The sequence below is a fragment of the Mauremys mutica genome, chromosome 10 (genome assembly GCF_020497125.1).
Source record: "Mauremys mutica isolate MM-2020 ecotype Southern chromosome 10, ASM2049712v1, whole genome shotgun sequence".
NCBI classification, from domain to species: Eukaryota; Metazoa; Chordata; order Testudines; family Geoemydidae; genus Mauremys; species Mauremys mutica.
In genome coordinates, this window is record NC_059081.1 from 43111239 (window position 1) to 43128222 (window position 16984).

A 16984-nucleotide genomic window follows, 5' to 3' on the forward strand; every position below is an offset into this window, starting at 1 on the left:
CTTGAAGTCAGTACCTGTGCGTTGTAACTTAGGGTTGCTGGCAACCATCTTTACATTTAAAATTCATAAGGAAAAATGCATGCACACACTTACCCAAGGTCCCTTCCTCATTACGGGGCAGGTCCGTGCTCTGCTGGTGGGCCTGGCTAGACTATGGTGTAGTCTCAAACAGGTCCAGGCTCATAGCATAGCTGGACTATCTCTTCCCGCCATGTCTCCTTCCTCCTCTTCTACCTTCTTCTCTTTACTGTTCACAGCAAGGGTCTCAGTCTTATCCTCCTCCAAGATATCCACAGTGGTTTGCAGGGTGCTAGTGGAGTCTCCGCCAAGTTTGGCAGGCAGCTCATTGTAAAAGTGGCAGGTCTGCGTGGCTCAGCACCAGATCTATTGTTCCTCATTGGCCCTGTGGTATGCCTGCCACAGTTCCGTCGCTTTCCTGTGGCACTGCTGTTGGTCTCTTTCTTACCCCTTTGTCTGCATCACCCGTGCAATCTGTTTGCAGATGTTTGTTTCTGCAGCTGGTCTGTAGAGCCTCTTCTCCTCAAAGGCCCAGGAGATCCAATGTTTCCTGTATATTCCAGGTAGGAGTGTATCTAGTGCCGGGAGCCAACATGGTCATGTGGGGAGAAGGGAGAGCTGCTAGGTGTGCTTGCCAAGGTGGCAGTCAGGAAAAGGCATTTCAAAAACATGCATGGAATTTTAAATGGGAAATGGCTTCTGTTCTCCATGACCCATAGGCAGTGGCATCCACAATTGTGGCCGGAGCAGTCACTACCTCATAGAATGGGGCATTGTGGGACAACTGCTAAAGACTGTTAGGATTGACATGTGTGCCATGTTCCTTTTTATATCATTATTGCAGCTTCAAAGTGTTGTACAAACATTAATCTCACAACACTTTTTTGGAGTAAGAGTAAATATTACCTTCTATTACAGGTGAAAAAGTTGGGTCAGAGATGGTCAGACTTCTATGAACTCGCTACCTCATAGTGTTCTTGGCGGGCCTACTCTTACTTCTATTTGTGTCAAAAGCAGAATTTTCCCTGTATTTAGCAGGAGCAAGGTCAAGTCCAGGCAAGTTTTAAAGTGTCACTTAGAAAAGTTACAGACCCTTAATCAAATTGTCACTCCAAACTACAATTGGATCATTACTTTAATAGTAGAGTCTAACACAATTAATACAACATTCTTATCTGTAAACAGAGAGAGAAAGATTGTCTGTCGGTAGCTAAAAGAACAGGTATGGGAACAAAACCTGGGTTCTAGTTCCAACTGTGCACAGACTTATACTCTTGACTATGTCATTTAACTGTTCTGGGCCTCAATTACTCCTTTCTTAAAATGTGGATTATAGTACTTCCCCCACCTCAAAGGAACGTTGCAAGGCTTGGTTGCTAAGTACTAGAACAATGTAGGGATTATGAGCAATACCTATATATCTGGTGCTATATCGATAAATGGGAATTGTATTGGTGCTTTCTTCATTCAACTAAGGCTGACCTTAACCATGCTGAAGTATATTTTAATTTGTTTAATTGTCCAAGGCAAGTGTTCTTAACCTGGGTGCTGGAAGGAAAGAGTCAAACAGGTTTCAGGGGGGCTGCAACCATCTGCCTTTCCCTTCCCTTTCATTTAAAAAAAAAAAAAAAAAAAAGTCTAGCTCTTGTGATTGTGAAGCTGACCTTAGAAACGTGAACTGATCCTAAACTGCTGCAGTGATACCTGCCAGAACTTGCAGACAACCTACCCTACAAATTTTAAGATATGAATTCTCAACCTCTGGGTCATAATGCCAGGGGGTTACAATGATGCTACCTTTTTCATATTGTTAAGAGGGATGGGAATCATGATGGGGAGGCTAGGGAAAAGTTTGAGAGATCCACCAAGACATCTTTTCTCTAGCATCAATCACTATAGTACTATATATGGTTACAATGTAGTGCTTAATTAGTATTGTAAAAAAAATTAAATGCTTTAAAATTAAATTTAGATGCTTAATGTATTTTATGTTTTCTTTTTACTAACATCTTTAATATTATTGGGATACATTCTGCACAGATCATCGATGGCCAAACACATGAAAGTACGGCCTTTAACAATAATGTAAGTTAACACCTCAGTATTTACAGAACCCTGGGAAGACCTAGTACTGTCAGCAGTACGGCTAAGTAGTCTTTATAAAAAGATATAAAATAGATGCAGATTTCACTATTTAAAGATGTATGCTCTTAATTTCCTCAATCCCCACTCCAACCTCGTTTTTAAGGTTTGCCATTTGAAAGGTGCAAGATTTATAACCCTATAATAGGTATGGTACAGAATAAATGAGACTTTCACAGCCTGAGCCCGAAGTGCCTTAATGAAGTTTCCATGCCCGTATAATCCTTGAATTCTCTAAAGTACCCAAGTAAGGTATCAGCTCAGGTAGTAATCCTGTCCTCTCAGACCCAGGCTAAGCCATTACATTTTATATAGGCTACCGGAACAGTTGTGAATATGAACTAAAGGTGAAAGTATTCCTGCTATTATTACCATCATTTGAGCTATGCCAGACCTTGTTTGTTTCTTTATAGTAAGGGGGCTGGATACCTTTAATATATTTGACTCATGTAGTGAACACATAGAGTGAAAAAAACTGTAATGAAGAGACTGCTGATTGGTGGACAGTTATGTCCTTTTAACACACAAAGAAACACTAATACAAGGAGTGAGCTAAAGTTTTGAAATTATCTACAGATCAAACTGTAGCTGATCCAATCCCTCCAGCTTCACTTTTATACTAACATCTTGATACAAAGCTGACTGGCTTTTTCTCCACTGTTTGTCATCCTTTGCTCTTTTAAGTTAGGGCTGAATCCTGCAAAATGCTGAGCCCTCACTGATTTTGTTGAGAATTTTGCCTAAGTAAAATCTTCAAGGAAGAAGCATTAGGGTCCATTGCTACAACCACTTGCACTTGTGAGTAACTGTACTAACTTACAACTTTATATTGAAATCAGTGTGACTGTTCGGGTGTGTGTATAATTCCAGATATATACCAGTATATGCAGGACTAGACCCTTCATTTGGAAGCTCCTTGGAAAAGGGAACAACATTTTTCTTTTGAAATGTATGTACAGGGCCATGCCCACCTTTACCATTATAGAAGTAGTTTACATAGTGCTCACCCTTATTTTGTTGTGGTAGTAGGCTTAGCAAAACATCAAATAAAGACTGATATTTTCGGATGCTAAGACTAGTACCTAATAAATATTAACAGACTACTGAAACATGAATACTGATACAAGAGAGATTCAAATTTTGAAACACTTTCTGACATAACAGTAGTTGTAAGAACACTTCATGAAGAGGTTGCCTTTTTCAAGTATGCAATAACATCTGCTCTCTCATTCTTCTTTTTAATGCCAGCAAAAATCATTTTAGTTCCAGGAATATATTTCTTAGGGTTCTCCAAATACTCCATCAGTGTATTTTCATTCCACACAACACCTGGAAAGTTTAGACAATAATGATGAACTGCTTACATTTTATTAATATCCTACCCCTTGACTCCACATATAGCTAAGTATATCAAGCATATTCAAGATCTCAAAATCTAGGGTATGCAGCTCTGAAAGTACGCTACTCAGTTTATGTTCTGAATTACAAAGGAGGGGAAAAAAGAATGAGAATGAATGATAAATTAAATCCAGTTTTCATTATTGCTTGAACACATTTCACATTAAACACACAACTTGTACATACCGTGTTTATTTTTGACTAATTTTTATAATCCAGATTATATTGAGCATCTTGGAAAGATTAATGTTCAAAGCCAGTTCACCTAAACAGAACACTTTTGAATAATGTTTGCTACTTTTAATCTATACAAATATCTTCATAATTCAAGAGCCAGTGAGACCATGCTTTCCAGTAATGTATTCAGATTTGTGTGTTAAATCAATATGATCTTTACTTAGGGTTGAGCAAGCTCTCTTTTGAAGCCTGAGATTGTCCATTTATTGGCAAAAGTGTTCACAGAAACTGTTGATTATACACAATGGTTATAAATTTTGCCAGCTCTTTAAAGCATTTCCCTCTGCCAAGTCAGCAGCACCTCCATCTTTTTCAGATGATATGTAAACAGTTAGCTTTAGTTATTGTCTGTCTCTCCTAGATATTGGGAGAGCACAGGGAAAGCTACTTGTAATTCCGTTAAAAAGATGGAGAGCTGATTATCTGCATACAGATACTCCTAGCTCACACTGTATTTCCTCCCACAGTGGGTTCATAAATGTTGAACATTAAGGGTGGCAATAGAGGACCTTCAGAAAGAAACAGTAGTTTCACTGCTACTCTCTGGAATTTCTCTAACAGGAACAGGTGTGTAACAGGGTGACCCACCCCTTTAAAGGCCAGGAAACCTGAGGCAGCCAGCCCTCTTCAGTCAGCTCTCCTGGGCCATAATTAACTCCAGTTTAACCAGAAGAGGCAGGACTAAATGGGGTCAGGTGATAGCCCGAAACTGGGCCTCATAAGGGCTGAGAAAACTCCTAAAGGAGGACTACATGGAGTAAGATAGATTCTTGTGGAAGGCTCTGAGACCATGAAAGGATTCCAGGGAAGGTATCAGAAAAACTTAAAAGGTAGATGAGAGGGACTGGGAAGTGAACATGGAGGCTGGGCTGATGAGAAGCCTAAGCAGGGTGGAAGAAACTTTTGTTTGTGTAAACTCTTGTTTTGGATTTCTGTTACCTTGGCGGGGTCTGGACTAGATGTGATGGTAAGTTGTACTGAAACAGGCCCAAAGATATAATCAATAGGAGTGCTGGAGGTGAACCCCTGTAGTGCCAGAGTCTAATACCAAAGAGTGCTAGAGCAGGGAATGGAACCACTTACAAGATGAAACAGCTTCAGTGTTAGCTTCCACCTTTAATTCTCATGGGCATATCAATGAGAGATTATGGTCAACAGTAATGAAGGCTTCTCAAAGATTAGTAATAGCAGCACTGCTTATGTCTGACCTCTGTGTTCAACCATATTAGTCAATTTATCTCCTGATGTATTATGTTGTAGTCTAAAGTACATTTAGACATCCTGTTGATGGCTTACTTGTAGTAATCACTTGCACTATTAGTTCACACAAGCACTTTTAGAACAGACACTAACAATGAAATACATGATTTCTTTAGAGAAATGGATCCCTTTCTATAACTAAGGTCCCAGTATAAGACTAAATGCCCTCGCCCTGGCGGGATCCCAGTAAAACTGAAGAGTCAAGGAATTCCAAAAGGTTTTAAATAACTTAAACTACGAATATTTGCAATTAATACCTTGACCCAAATGAACACCATTGTATCTAATTATGTAACAATTCTTTTAAACACCTCTTTACTTTCACAATCATCTGTATTAGAACCGTGCACGTGGACACGTCAGCATATAATAATCAGAGAGCTAAAATTAGTCCAGTGCCAATAAGTAAAGAGACTATACACTAATGCAATGCCAATAGAGAGCAGTGACCAACTGAAGCAAGATCAGACTAAAGGACCAACATCCCTCCAAGAAATAGGCACTGTCAGAGAGCAGATTTTAATGTAATATCCTAAAAAGGATGTAAATAGCCAGATATAAAAAAACAAGATGTGTTGGAAGAGCACTCAGTTAAAAAGCACTTTGCTTCTGAAGATGTGGTTCAGGTTCATCTTGCAATACTGTCATTTAACAGCTATGAGGGTAGCTTTGTAAAGATGTTTAAGATATAGCAAGAATGGAATTAATTTTGCTTCTTTATGCTTCCAGTCCTGCACCTCACCCCATGTCACCCTTTTGTTTTTACCTTTGTTCTTGTTTGAATCTGAGTAAGAGTATCCTGCAGCTTGTCCTGTTTTGCGACCAAACAGACCCCAAAGATTCGGGCCAGTCTTGTGTGGCCCCCCTTTTTCAACGGTGTGGCACTGAGAGCATTTCTGAACAAAGAGCTTCTTGCCTTTTTCAGCATCACCCATTTTGGTCTATGACAAAGCAAAAAAGAAAAATGAAATTGTACAATATTTTTGAAAAGATTACAAAGATTACCCTTTTGGCTACATTTACCATCATTGCCCTACTTTTACTTCGGTCTAGCTAAGTAGGAGAAAAAAGAGAGGCTCTCAAAAAAGATGAAAAATTTTGGAAGTCCTTGGTCATTTGCCCATTCTGTGAACAGGTTTGGTTTTTAATTATTTTTTTTTTAAATAAACTCTAGTATAGACAGCTAAAACCATTACAGCTGAGATTCTGTGCAACCGCTCTTCAAGGTGCAACACAAAACGTGCAGCCCAGAAGTAAGAGGGCTAAGGTGGCTCTAAGACACTTCTTAGTACCCTCCTAAATCTTGGCAGCTCTGGGTAATTTAGATGACCTTAGGGTCAAAGTTCTGCCCAGATATCTGCAGTACTGTGGCCCACTGCTGATGCATCCCTCCCATCCCAGCATACCCCTTACACCAGGGTTCGTGGAAGACAGTTTTACAACTATCTCCACTGTGCCTGCCCAAGAATCTTCCCCTAGCTGGAGCCTTGTTACACCAATATAGACAGCTTACCTGACAAAGAGGGGTTGAAGATCTCAACCAATGTTTCCTAATCTTTCATAAACTCAATGACCACAAATACTGAATGAATAACCTAATTAGTAGCATCTGTAGGTTAACTGATGTCACCTACAATCGGAATAATCCCTTTATTTATTTTTATAGAAATTTTTAAAATTATTTCCTTCTAAATGACAAAGGTCTCAATACTGATGCTTCTGGCATTAAAATGGCCAAAACAGAACATTTTCACTATAGGGACAGAGATTGTGTACCACCTTTAACTAGCCCATATAGTGAGAACCTTTAACCCAACAATGGTTGAAAGTTTTGGGTTTTTTCCTAAAATAGACCAGATCTATAAGGAAACCACACAGAGGTGACACATTCAGCGGAGTATACAAGGTGGTTTACATAAAACATGGCAACTGCATTAGAAATAAAAGGGGCAAGAAACCTCCCCCAGGCCGCTGTCCCCCTGAAACTGCCAGAAATCTGCCTGTGAAAAAGAAACTCTCTCTCTCACCTTCTGATGCAGGGAGATGCCCCATTTGTAAACCAACCTGTTTAACAGAATCACAGATTGATCCAATTGCCCACAAAAAAGATACCCTACTTGACTGGATTTTAGGGATTAGTTTCATTCAGTTTGTTCTGACCTCTTCTATTAGAGACTTTGGCAGATATTTACACAGGGACATCCTATCTCAAGTTACAGGAATATATCCCCTAGTAGTGTAGACTTACCCAGCAATCTGAGCAGCTGCCTAGAAAACCTCTCAATCTGATAAGTGGCAGAGTCACAGCTGCCTTCCACTGGAAGAACACCACCCAAACTCCACATCCAAGTGGATAAAAAAGCACAATGGTTAATACAGGTTCTGCCACCACTGCCATGCATAGAAGAATATGCCTTAACTCTGGCCAGGACTGGAGTTGTTTCCAGGAATGCTTATGAATCAATGTGCTAATCGATAAAGCACTAGATAGGGTATTGGCTGGCAGCTGCTACAGACCACCAAATCACACTAGGAAACGGTGACAAGTACGGTATGTAAGGAGATGATCTATAATGTGTAGGGGGAAAAAAGTTGTTTGATCATGGGGGACTGCAGTTTGAATGACATGCTAGAGGTCTAATTGTGCCAGTAGTAACACCTGCTTGGAATTTCTAAGTATTATATCAACTCAAAAAGTGTTGCATCCAACACAGGGGATAATCAATATTAGATCTCATCTTGATGGATAAAGAATCAGAGCTTAAAAATTAATGGTAACTTAGTCACAAGTGATCATGACTTGATCATATTTATTGTGCAAACAGAATAAAATCCAGAACAATTTTATTTATATATAAATAAAATTGTATATATATATGGTGCTTTAAAAGAAACAATTTTACAAAGCTGAAAACAATTATCAGCTGGAGTAATTTAATCAGAAAAATATGACTGGGAATTGTTTAAGCACACTTTACTAGATGTCCTAAAAGCTATAATCCCACAGTCAAGGAAGAAGGTTGTGATAGTTTAAAAAATCAAACTGGTTTATAGCTACCTTTACTTCCCCTCTAAAAAATAACACAACAAATGGACTAAAAGGGATGTTGATAGTAATGAATGTTAATCAGAAGCTAGGACTTATAGAAAACTGATAAGGGAAACAGAGACACAAGGAGTAGTCTATGGCCAGCAGAGTTAAGGACAATAAGGCGTTTAATACATTAGGAACAAAAAGAATCCTAATATTATTTTTCCATTACTACATATTAAAAATAAAATTATCAATAATAATGCAGATGTGTTAAATAAGTATTTCTGTTCTCTATTCGTGTGGGGGGGAGAACGACACATGATGTAGTCATATCATAAAATAACATTTTCTATTCCACTAGTATCTCAGGAGGATGTTAAACAGCAGCTACTTAAGTTAGACACTGTTAAATCAGCAGGTCTGGATAACTTGCATCCAAGAGTTTTAAGAGAGTCAGATGATGAACTCTCTGGACTATTAATGATGTTGTTGTTGTTTGTTTTTTCAATAAGCATTGGAATACTGGGGAAGTTCTAGAAGACTGGAAGAAAGCTCTCTGATGTCTCAGTATTTAAAAGGTAAACAGGATGGCCTGGATAATTATAAACTTGTCAGTTTGATGTCAATCCCAGCCAAGATAATGGAGCTGGTAAAGGACTTGATTAATCAAGAATTAAGAGGGTTATATAACTAATACCAGTCAATATAGGTTTATGGAAAATAGATTTTCAAGCTAGCTTGATGGTTTGTATTTATAGTTTTGGTTTTTTTTAAATCAGATTACAAGTTGATAAAATACTTAGACTTCTGTAAACCTTGGTACGGCATGACAGTTTGATTAAAAAAAATAAAAAGATATAAAATTAATGTGGTACACAGTAAATGGATTAAGCTTGCTAAATGATAAGTCTCAAAATGTAGTTATAAATGGGAAACCCATCATCAAATGGGTGTGTTTCTAGAGGGGTCCCAGAGGGATTGATTCTGAACCTATGCTATTTAACATTATTATTAATGACCTGGAAAAAAGCATAACTTTATCAGTGATTTTTATAGATGACACAATTTTGGGGTGTGGTAAATAATGAAGAGGACAGGTCACTGATTCAGAGCGATCTAGATCACTTGGTAAACTGGGATCAGCCAAATAATATACTTTTTTAAAATACAGCTAAATGTATACATCTACAAATAAAGAATGTAGGCCAGACTTGCAGAATGGGGGATTCTATCCTGAGAAGCAGTGATTCTGAAAAAGATTTGGGAGTCGTGGTGGATAATCAGCTGAACATGAGCTCCCAGGATGATTATGGCCAAAAAGGCTAAACCAATCCCTGGATGCATAAACAGGGGAATCTCGAGTGGCAGTACAGGTTATTTTACTGTATTGTATTTGTCATTGGTGTGACCATTGTTAGAATATCATCTCCACAGTTCCAGAAGGATGTTGATAAATTGAAGAGGATTCAGAGATGTCAGAAGAATGATTAAAGGATTAGAAAACATGCTTTATAGTGATAAGCTAAATAGACTGAACCCTGAATCTAACAAAGAGGAGGTTAGAGTCCATAAGTACCTACATGGGGAACAAATATTTAATAATGGGCTCTTCAACTGAGCAGAGAAAGGTATAACATGATCCAATGACTGGAAGTTGAACTAGATAAATTCAGACTGGAAACGAGGAGGAAACTCTTAAAAGTGAGAGTAATTAACCATTGGAACAACTTACCAAGGCTCATGGTGGAGTCCCCAGCATTGACAATTTTTAAATCAAGATTAGACTTTTTTCTAAAGATACACTCTAGGAATTATTTGGGGAAGTTCTATGGTTTGTGTTATGCAGGAGGTCAGGCTAGATGATCAGTGGTCGCTTCTGGCCTTGGAATCTATGGATCTGGTAGCTGGGGCACCCTAGGGCAGTGGTTTTCAAACTTTTTTCCTGGCGACCCAGCTGAAGAAAATTGTTGATGCCCATGACTCAGCGGAGCTGGGGATGACGAGTTTGGAGTGTGGAAGGGTCTCAGGGCTAGGTCAGAGGGTTGGGCTGCAGGATGGGGCCAGGGATGAGGGGTTTGGGGTGCAGGAGAGGGCTCTGGGTTTGGCGGGGGCTCAGAGCTGGGGGTATAGGAGGTGGTCAGGGTTCTGTGCTGGGGGTTCAGGCTCTGGGGTGGGGCTGGGGATGAGGGGTTTGGGGTGGGGCTCAGGGCTGGGGTGGGAGATTGAGGTGCGGGAGGAGACCAGGTAGCCTCCTGGCTAAAGGGGCAGGTTCTGGGGTGGGGCTGTGGATGAGGGGTTTGGGGGGGCAGGGGATCAGGGTGCGGGCTTACCTTGGGCAGCTCTGGATCAGCGGTGCAGTGGGGGTACTAAGGCAGGTTTCCTGCCTGTCCTGGCATCGCGGACTGCACTGTGCCCCAGAAACAGCCAGCAGCAGGTCCGGCTCCTAGGCAGAGGCGAGTAAGTGGCTCCACACAGCTCTTCCTGCAGGCCCCGCCCCACAACTCCCATTGGCCAGTTCCCGGCCAATGGGAGTGCTGAGCCAATGCTCAGGGCAGGGGCAGTGCAGCCCCCCTACCTAGGAGTCAGATCTGCTCCTGGCTGCTTCTTGGGCGCAGCGTGGTGTCAGAACAGGTAAGGACCAGCCTGCCTTAGCCGGGCAACACCGACAATGGGACTTTTAACGGCCTGGTCCGTGGTGCTGACCAGAGCTGCTGTGACCCAGTGCTGGGTTGCGAACCACAGTTTGAAAACCACTGCCCTAGGGGTAGTAATCTACCATCAGAATTGCCTGGGGCTATTTGAGTGCTATGTGGTGAGACACAGATGAACCCCTGAAAAGAGGAGAAATATTAAGAGCCTAGCAATGCAAGCCTAACCCAACAACCACTTGGGGAAGGCAGTTGTTCTCAGTCCTGACAGACCAACAAGTTTGCTCAGGACATGGTCACTATCCTAACCCACCACACGTAGAATACTTGTAGGAGACAATTGTTCCAAACTTCCAAAGGCAAACAAACTTTGGAATAGCTGCTTCAAATCCCAGACTTATCTCAGAAGAGGAAAAAAGGCTTCAAAAGCAGTTACTACTAAAATCTGAATCAAAAGGCTCCATTTAATTGTCCTCATTTTAAAGAAGGGGAAACTGAAGTGGAGAGGTGAAGTAATTTGCATAACTAAAGATGGATATGATGGAGCTTCCTAAAGGAAGACCACATCCTAGAAAGAGCTGGAACAGCTATCGCAATCTACTAAGCAACTCCTGCAGGGAGCACCTTCACTAACCAGTCAGAAAGGAACTGACTAAAGATGTTCTAGATGAAGTTGAGGTAGTGACAATTGGAAAGGAATGAAGGGGAGAGATTGTTTCCCAAATGCAAGTACCTCAGAGTGTCAACAATCTGAGAGTTGGAGTTCCAAACTTGGAAACAGAACAGAGAGTGGGAATGTGATGTGTATGATTTCTCTATACAATGCTTGTTTGACCAACCTTAAAAATATAGGTCCAAATCTCAAACCTATATAGTAGCCAAAAGACTTGATTAGTTTTCCCCCATGAAATTTTCTTCAACATCTTACATGGAGGGAGGGAGGGCAGGTTTTACAACTATACTAGTTTCTGTTCAGATCTCCCAAATGGTTTAGATCAGGGGTCTCAAACTCAAATGACCCCGAGGGCCACATGAGGACTAGTGCATTGACCCGAGGACCGCATCGCTGACACACACACCTCGCTGCCTCTGGCCCTGCCCCCACTCCACCCCTTCTATTAGGCCCTGCCTCTTCCTATCCCTTCCCTGCACCCATTCCAACCCCTTCCCTGAAGTCCCCACCCCAACACTGCCCCAGGGGATGCAGAAAGGGTGCAGGGTGCAGCAGGGGCTCAGGGCAGGGAGTTGGGTGCAGGAGGAGTGCGGGGTGCGGCAGGGGGCTCAGGGCAGGGAGTTGGGGTGCAGGAGGGGTTCGGGGTGCTAGCTCCAGCCCGGCACCGCTTACCTGGAGCAGCTCCGGGGTGGCAGCGGTGGGCACTGGGGTCAGGGCTCAGGGTTCCGTGTGCCAAAGCTCCCATTGGCCGCGGTTCCCTGTTCCTGGCCAATGGGAGCTGCGGGGGGCGATGCCTGGAAGGAGGCAATGCAGGAGCCCTCTGCCTCCTTCCCCCTCCCCCCTGGAGCAAAGAGGTGTGCTGCCAGCTGCTTCAGAGAGTGGCACGGGGCTCGCAGCACCACAGCGCAAGAGCCCCGTGGGCTGCGTGTTTGAGATCCATGGTTTAGATTGTATTACTCTGCAGGCTTGGAATAGAGGAGCCAGTCTAACACCCTGCTACCCATAAATGGATCCACAATCCTCCAAGGCTGGGGTGGCCAACCTGTGGCTCCGGAGCCACATGCGGCTCTTCAGAAGTTAATATGCGACTCCTTGTATAGGCACCGACTCCGGGGCTGGAGCTACAGATGCCAACTTTCCAGTGTGCCAGCGATGATCACTGCTCAACCCCTGGCTCTGCCACAGGCCCTGCCTCCACTCCATCCCTTCCCACCCCCTCCCCTAAGCCTGCCATGCCCTTGCTCCTCCCCCCACCCCCAGCTCCCTGCATGCCAGGGAACAGCTGATGGGGGGGGGGGGGAAGAGGCATTGATCGGCAGGGCTGCTGGTGGGTGGGAGGCACTGGGAGCTAATGCGGGGCTGGTGACATATTACTGTGGCTCTTTGGCAATGTACATTGGTAAATTCTCACTCCTTCTCAGGCTCAGGTTGGCCACCCCTGCTCCAAGGGCTCTCCAATGTTTCCAAAGGGAAGGTACTATAGAAGATGCTGATAAATAGGGGAAGACCCATGTGCAGAAAAGTCCCTAGTCACTTGTGGATTGTCAGGGCACAATGTGGCCCTCTGTTTTGGTCTTTACCTACCTCCCAACCTTCCTGTTTCCACCTGTAACAGGAGCACTGTTCACAGTTTGAAACACAAACATGCCAAAAATAAAGTAAGAAACACAATGAAGTTCAAACTTACAAGAGATGCCAATCAGAGTTAAGGTTTAAAAAATTATTTTTTTTCAAAAGCACTAACTCTGGCCTAACTCTACTCCTACTGAAGTCAATCAGTTTTGCCACTGATTTCAGTGGGAACAGAGTTAGGCCAGAGTTAATGCTTGTGAAAACCTCAAAGTGATTATGCAGAGATGGACCTTATTCAAGGCATCTGGTTCCCTGCTTTTAAGTCATACTCAGTTTAATTTACTAATAAAAGTAAACTGACTACAGTAGGCACTAGAAAGCTACTATAACTATGAATAAGCAAACAATTTTATTTTGTCTCATACATCAGGAAAACTGTCAGCTAAATTTTAATTGTGGAAACTGTTGTTGGTGATTATATACAAGATTTAAAAAAACTGTGCATTTTTATTCTGTTTTCTCCCACATTGAGTCTGCAGCATTGGCAGTTAGGAAAAGAAACTTTTTGGCATGTGAACTGAACAAATCTGTAATTGAAGTAATTTTGAGAAAATACAGAACCATACATGGGGGATTGATTTCAATCAAAATAATTTAAATTACTGATTATAATTGTAACTAATTCACCAACCAGAAAACCATGATTAATTTTCTTTTCATTTGTACCTTTGTTATTTTTGAAAGAGAGGTTGATTCTCCTTGATTGGTAACAAAGAATATTGATTTGCAACTAAACACAGCCTTTACACTAAATTTGGTGCCTTTTTCTTTAAGATACACTACATATATATACACACACAAGCAATTCTATAACTCTTATTCAGATACTTAATTTTTACATTGTTGGAAAATTTATATATACACGCACACACTTGTGACTGTCAAGCTCTCTTTGGATGTAAATGCAAATTCTGTTAAAACAACAATTTTCTTATTAAATAAAATTACCTTAAATGTCCTGGATAAAAAAATATATCTTGCACTTAAAATTGATTTCTTAAACAAAGGAAATATCTCTCAGTACTTAATTTAAGTGATTGTTGAAGATTTTAGACCTAATAGATCTCATCTTCACACCTACTCTTTATTCATCAACTGAAAGAGGAAAACAAACTTTCCTGCCTTTTTCCCCCAACTCTCATTTGATTTCTTAACTTTGAATGAACTAGTCATTGACCAGAACTACTTAAGTGAGGAAAATACTATCTCTGCACCTGCAGAAGAGACTACTGCTGTCAGAAGCTAGTTTAGCACTTGTTCCAGATGCTTAGCTGGTGACTTCTACCAGTTCAGTGGTTTGACTTTCTTTAAAACTTGGCAGCAGATATATACTGCTTAATGTGATTTTTAATAGACTGTAGTAAGTGGAGGCCTTAATGCAGGCTGTCAATTTCAAATTTAATTTTATTTAAATTTATTTAAAAAAACAAACCTGTAACTTAAATGAAATCCAACTTTTAAACAAAAAATCTATTTTAAAATGGATTTTTTTAAACTACGCTGGCCACGCAACATGTTTATACTAATTCTTCTCACTCTAACCCATTTTAATCCAGCATAATTTAACTCCCATGTTGTCTGCAATGGAAAGCAGTAGCTCTCCTCTGATATGCCAGTGTTTCAAAGGAACATCAAAGTGACATAGCTGGCACATATGGGGAAGGTACCTCAGGTTCTGCTCATGCACAGACATTATGGAAGGTAATGGGACTCTCTTCTGAATCATTAATCTAATCCAGCGGTTCTTAAACTTTTGTATTGGTGACCCTTTTCACACAGCAAGCCTCGGAGTGTGACCCCCTCAGATAAATTTTTTTTTAATATTTAATACTATTATAAATGCTGATAGTGAAGTGGGGTTTGGGGGTGGAGGCTGACAGCTTGTGACTCCTCAGTAATAACCTCATGACCCTCTGACAGGTCACACCCCCCAGTTTGAGAACCCCTTATCTCATCCCTACCATAATTCCCCTACTTATTTTTTTAAAATATAAAAAAAACTATTTGAATAATCACCACAGCTGGAAACACCTCAGTCTGACAGAGCTGGGAACTGCAACAGCTGATCAAATGACTGGCAACCTTTACCTTCAGTCCAGAAACTGATTACTTGAGTCCCTGATAGATAAGGTTACATTCCAGCTGAAACCAGAATAAGAAATGTCTTTAAAGGGTCCCAAAACTGTACATAAGCAAGAATAAAATATCATCAGTCTTAAATACCATCCTAGTTTAAATTAAACTGAAATTGACACCTCAATAGAAAGTTAAAAATTACAGAACACAATAGGCAACTCACAATTAAGCAGAATAATGGGAGGGAAAGAACAGTCATATTTCTTCTAGTGTGTTGTGAATTGTTGCTAGTCTACATGTAATTGTTTTTATAGCCAGAAAAATCAGTATAGACATTTAAAAATGCTTAATTAAAATTTTAAAAGAGAATAAAGCTTGAGTTCCTGCACTTTAGTTGACTAGTTCTTCAGGGGAAGGACTATATGTTGAGCACATCACTGGTGCTTAATTATAGGGTAAAAGCAAGTTGAATTCTAAACAATTTCATTTACAAACAAGCAGCAGGTATGATTTTTACTATGTTGAAGAGTTTATGTTGAACTTTAATTGTGATCTTTATGTTCTGCAAGTAAGAAGTTTCACAATAAATTATATGAACAATTATGCTGAAAACGTTAAAAAAATGATGCATTGTGTGGCTGAATAAGGGCGAGGAAGAGGTGAGAAACACAACCACTTCTGAGAAAGGTGTAAGCCTAAAGTGTGTGTGTGTGGGGGGGGGGGGTTGAGATTATATAGGGTACTACCACAAGGTGGAAGTAGCGGTAACTGGATGGAATTAAGTACAATTCTGGCTGCATGGTAGGAAGATCCTGCTGGAGAGATGTATCAAGCTGCGCAATGATTACGATGATCCCTTTTCATGGGATGTTAAACCTTAGCACATTAGCATATGGCAGGAAAACATTAGGCGACAGCCCCTGAAATATCGGTATCTCTCCCCCCACCCCCGAAAAGTCCTGCAAGGGAGGGACCCCACGGGAAGTCACTTGAATGCGGAGCACAGGTTGCCTGGGGAAGCTCCCTAGGGTTCCTGTTCCACCAAGATCCTCCCCCGTCCCCACCCCCGGCGCAGCGGGGCCACTGCCTCAGAGTGGACGGGTGGCTCCCCTGCCAACGCGTCCTACCCCACGCCCGCGGGGTTCTATGGCCCGCCCGCCCCTAGCGCCCAGTCCCCGCCCACAGCGAGCCGCGCCCTCAGGCGTGGCCACCCCGCTCCATGAGCCCCCTCCCCCGGTACCTCCCACCCGGAAATGAGCTCGCCGCTCTCACTGGCGGGAACAGCTCCAATAACCAACCTCGCTGTCGCTTCACACTCTCTGCCCGTCCCGGGGGAAGGAGTGTGTGTCACAATAGACCCATCCAATCACAGGCCGCATAATCCGGCACTCCGCCTGCTGATTGGTGCACCAATGGCCCCGGGGCCTGGCCTTAGGGTACCCCAGTCTTTTCGATAGAGACTGGACCGTACCCTCTGCGCCGACAGGTGTCGCCGTTAACGGCACGTCTTCGAAAGTAGTGTCTTCTCTGCCCAACTGCCTGTAGGAGACGCAGTGATCCTATTGGCTCCTACTAAGCTCGTGGGCGCCCTTCTCCCCCCCACTCCCCGGAGTTCCATCCTGCCCCCGCCCTGAGAAGGCGCGCCCGTGGGCAGCCAGGCCCGTAGCCGTCTCCCTATGACACTAACGTTTTGTCCTGAAGGCGGTGGAAAGCTGCCAGTCATACTATGGGATGGCGGGGGGAACCCACATATGTAGCATAAGGAGCATCTCAATGAGGGATGGACTTTGTATTAAAGTCTGTTTCAAGGTTTGAGCTGTCAAAAAATCTGACACCAGCACCTGCCTCTGCTAGAACTGGGGAGTG

General features: G+C 42.2%; 1 protein-coding gene across 15 annotated transcripts; it reads right to left on the reverse strand.

Moving 5' to 3' along the window:
• Window positions 1-1188: 1188 nt before the first annotated feature.
• On the reverse strand, window positions 1189-16711 carry LOC123378888 (cytochrome c, testis-specific). Of its 15 annotated transcripts, none has more exons than XM_045033151.1 (4): window positions 16417-16711; window positions 15074-15184; window positions 5822-5996; window positions 1189-3489 (listed from the first exon to the last, which is right to left on the reverse strand). In XM_045033151.1, the coding sequence occupies exons 3-4, from the start codon at window positions 5988-5990 to the stop codon at window positions 3341-3343; spliced, it is 318 nt and encodes a 105-aa protein (XP_044889086.1). In that variant the 5' UTR covers window positions 5991-5996; window positions 15074-15184; window positions 16417-16711; the 3' UTR covers window positions 1189-3340. The 15 variants fall into 15 exon arrangements, with proteins under 15 accessions (XP_044889086.1, XP_044889090.1, XP_044889092.1 ...); XM_045033155.1 differs by lacking the exon at window positions 16417-16711 and adding an exon at window positions 16391-16406; XM_045033149.1 differs by having other exon boundaries at window positions 1190-3489; window positions 15131-15184; window positions 16417-16709.
• Between the last annotated feature and the right edge of the window lie 273 nt (window positions 16712-16984).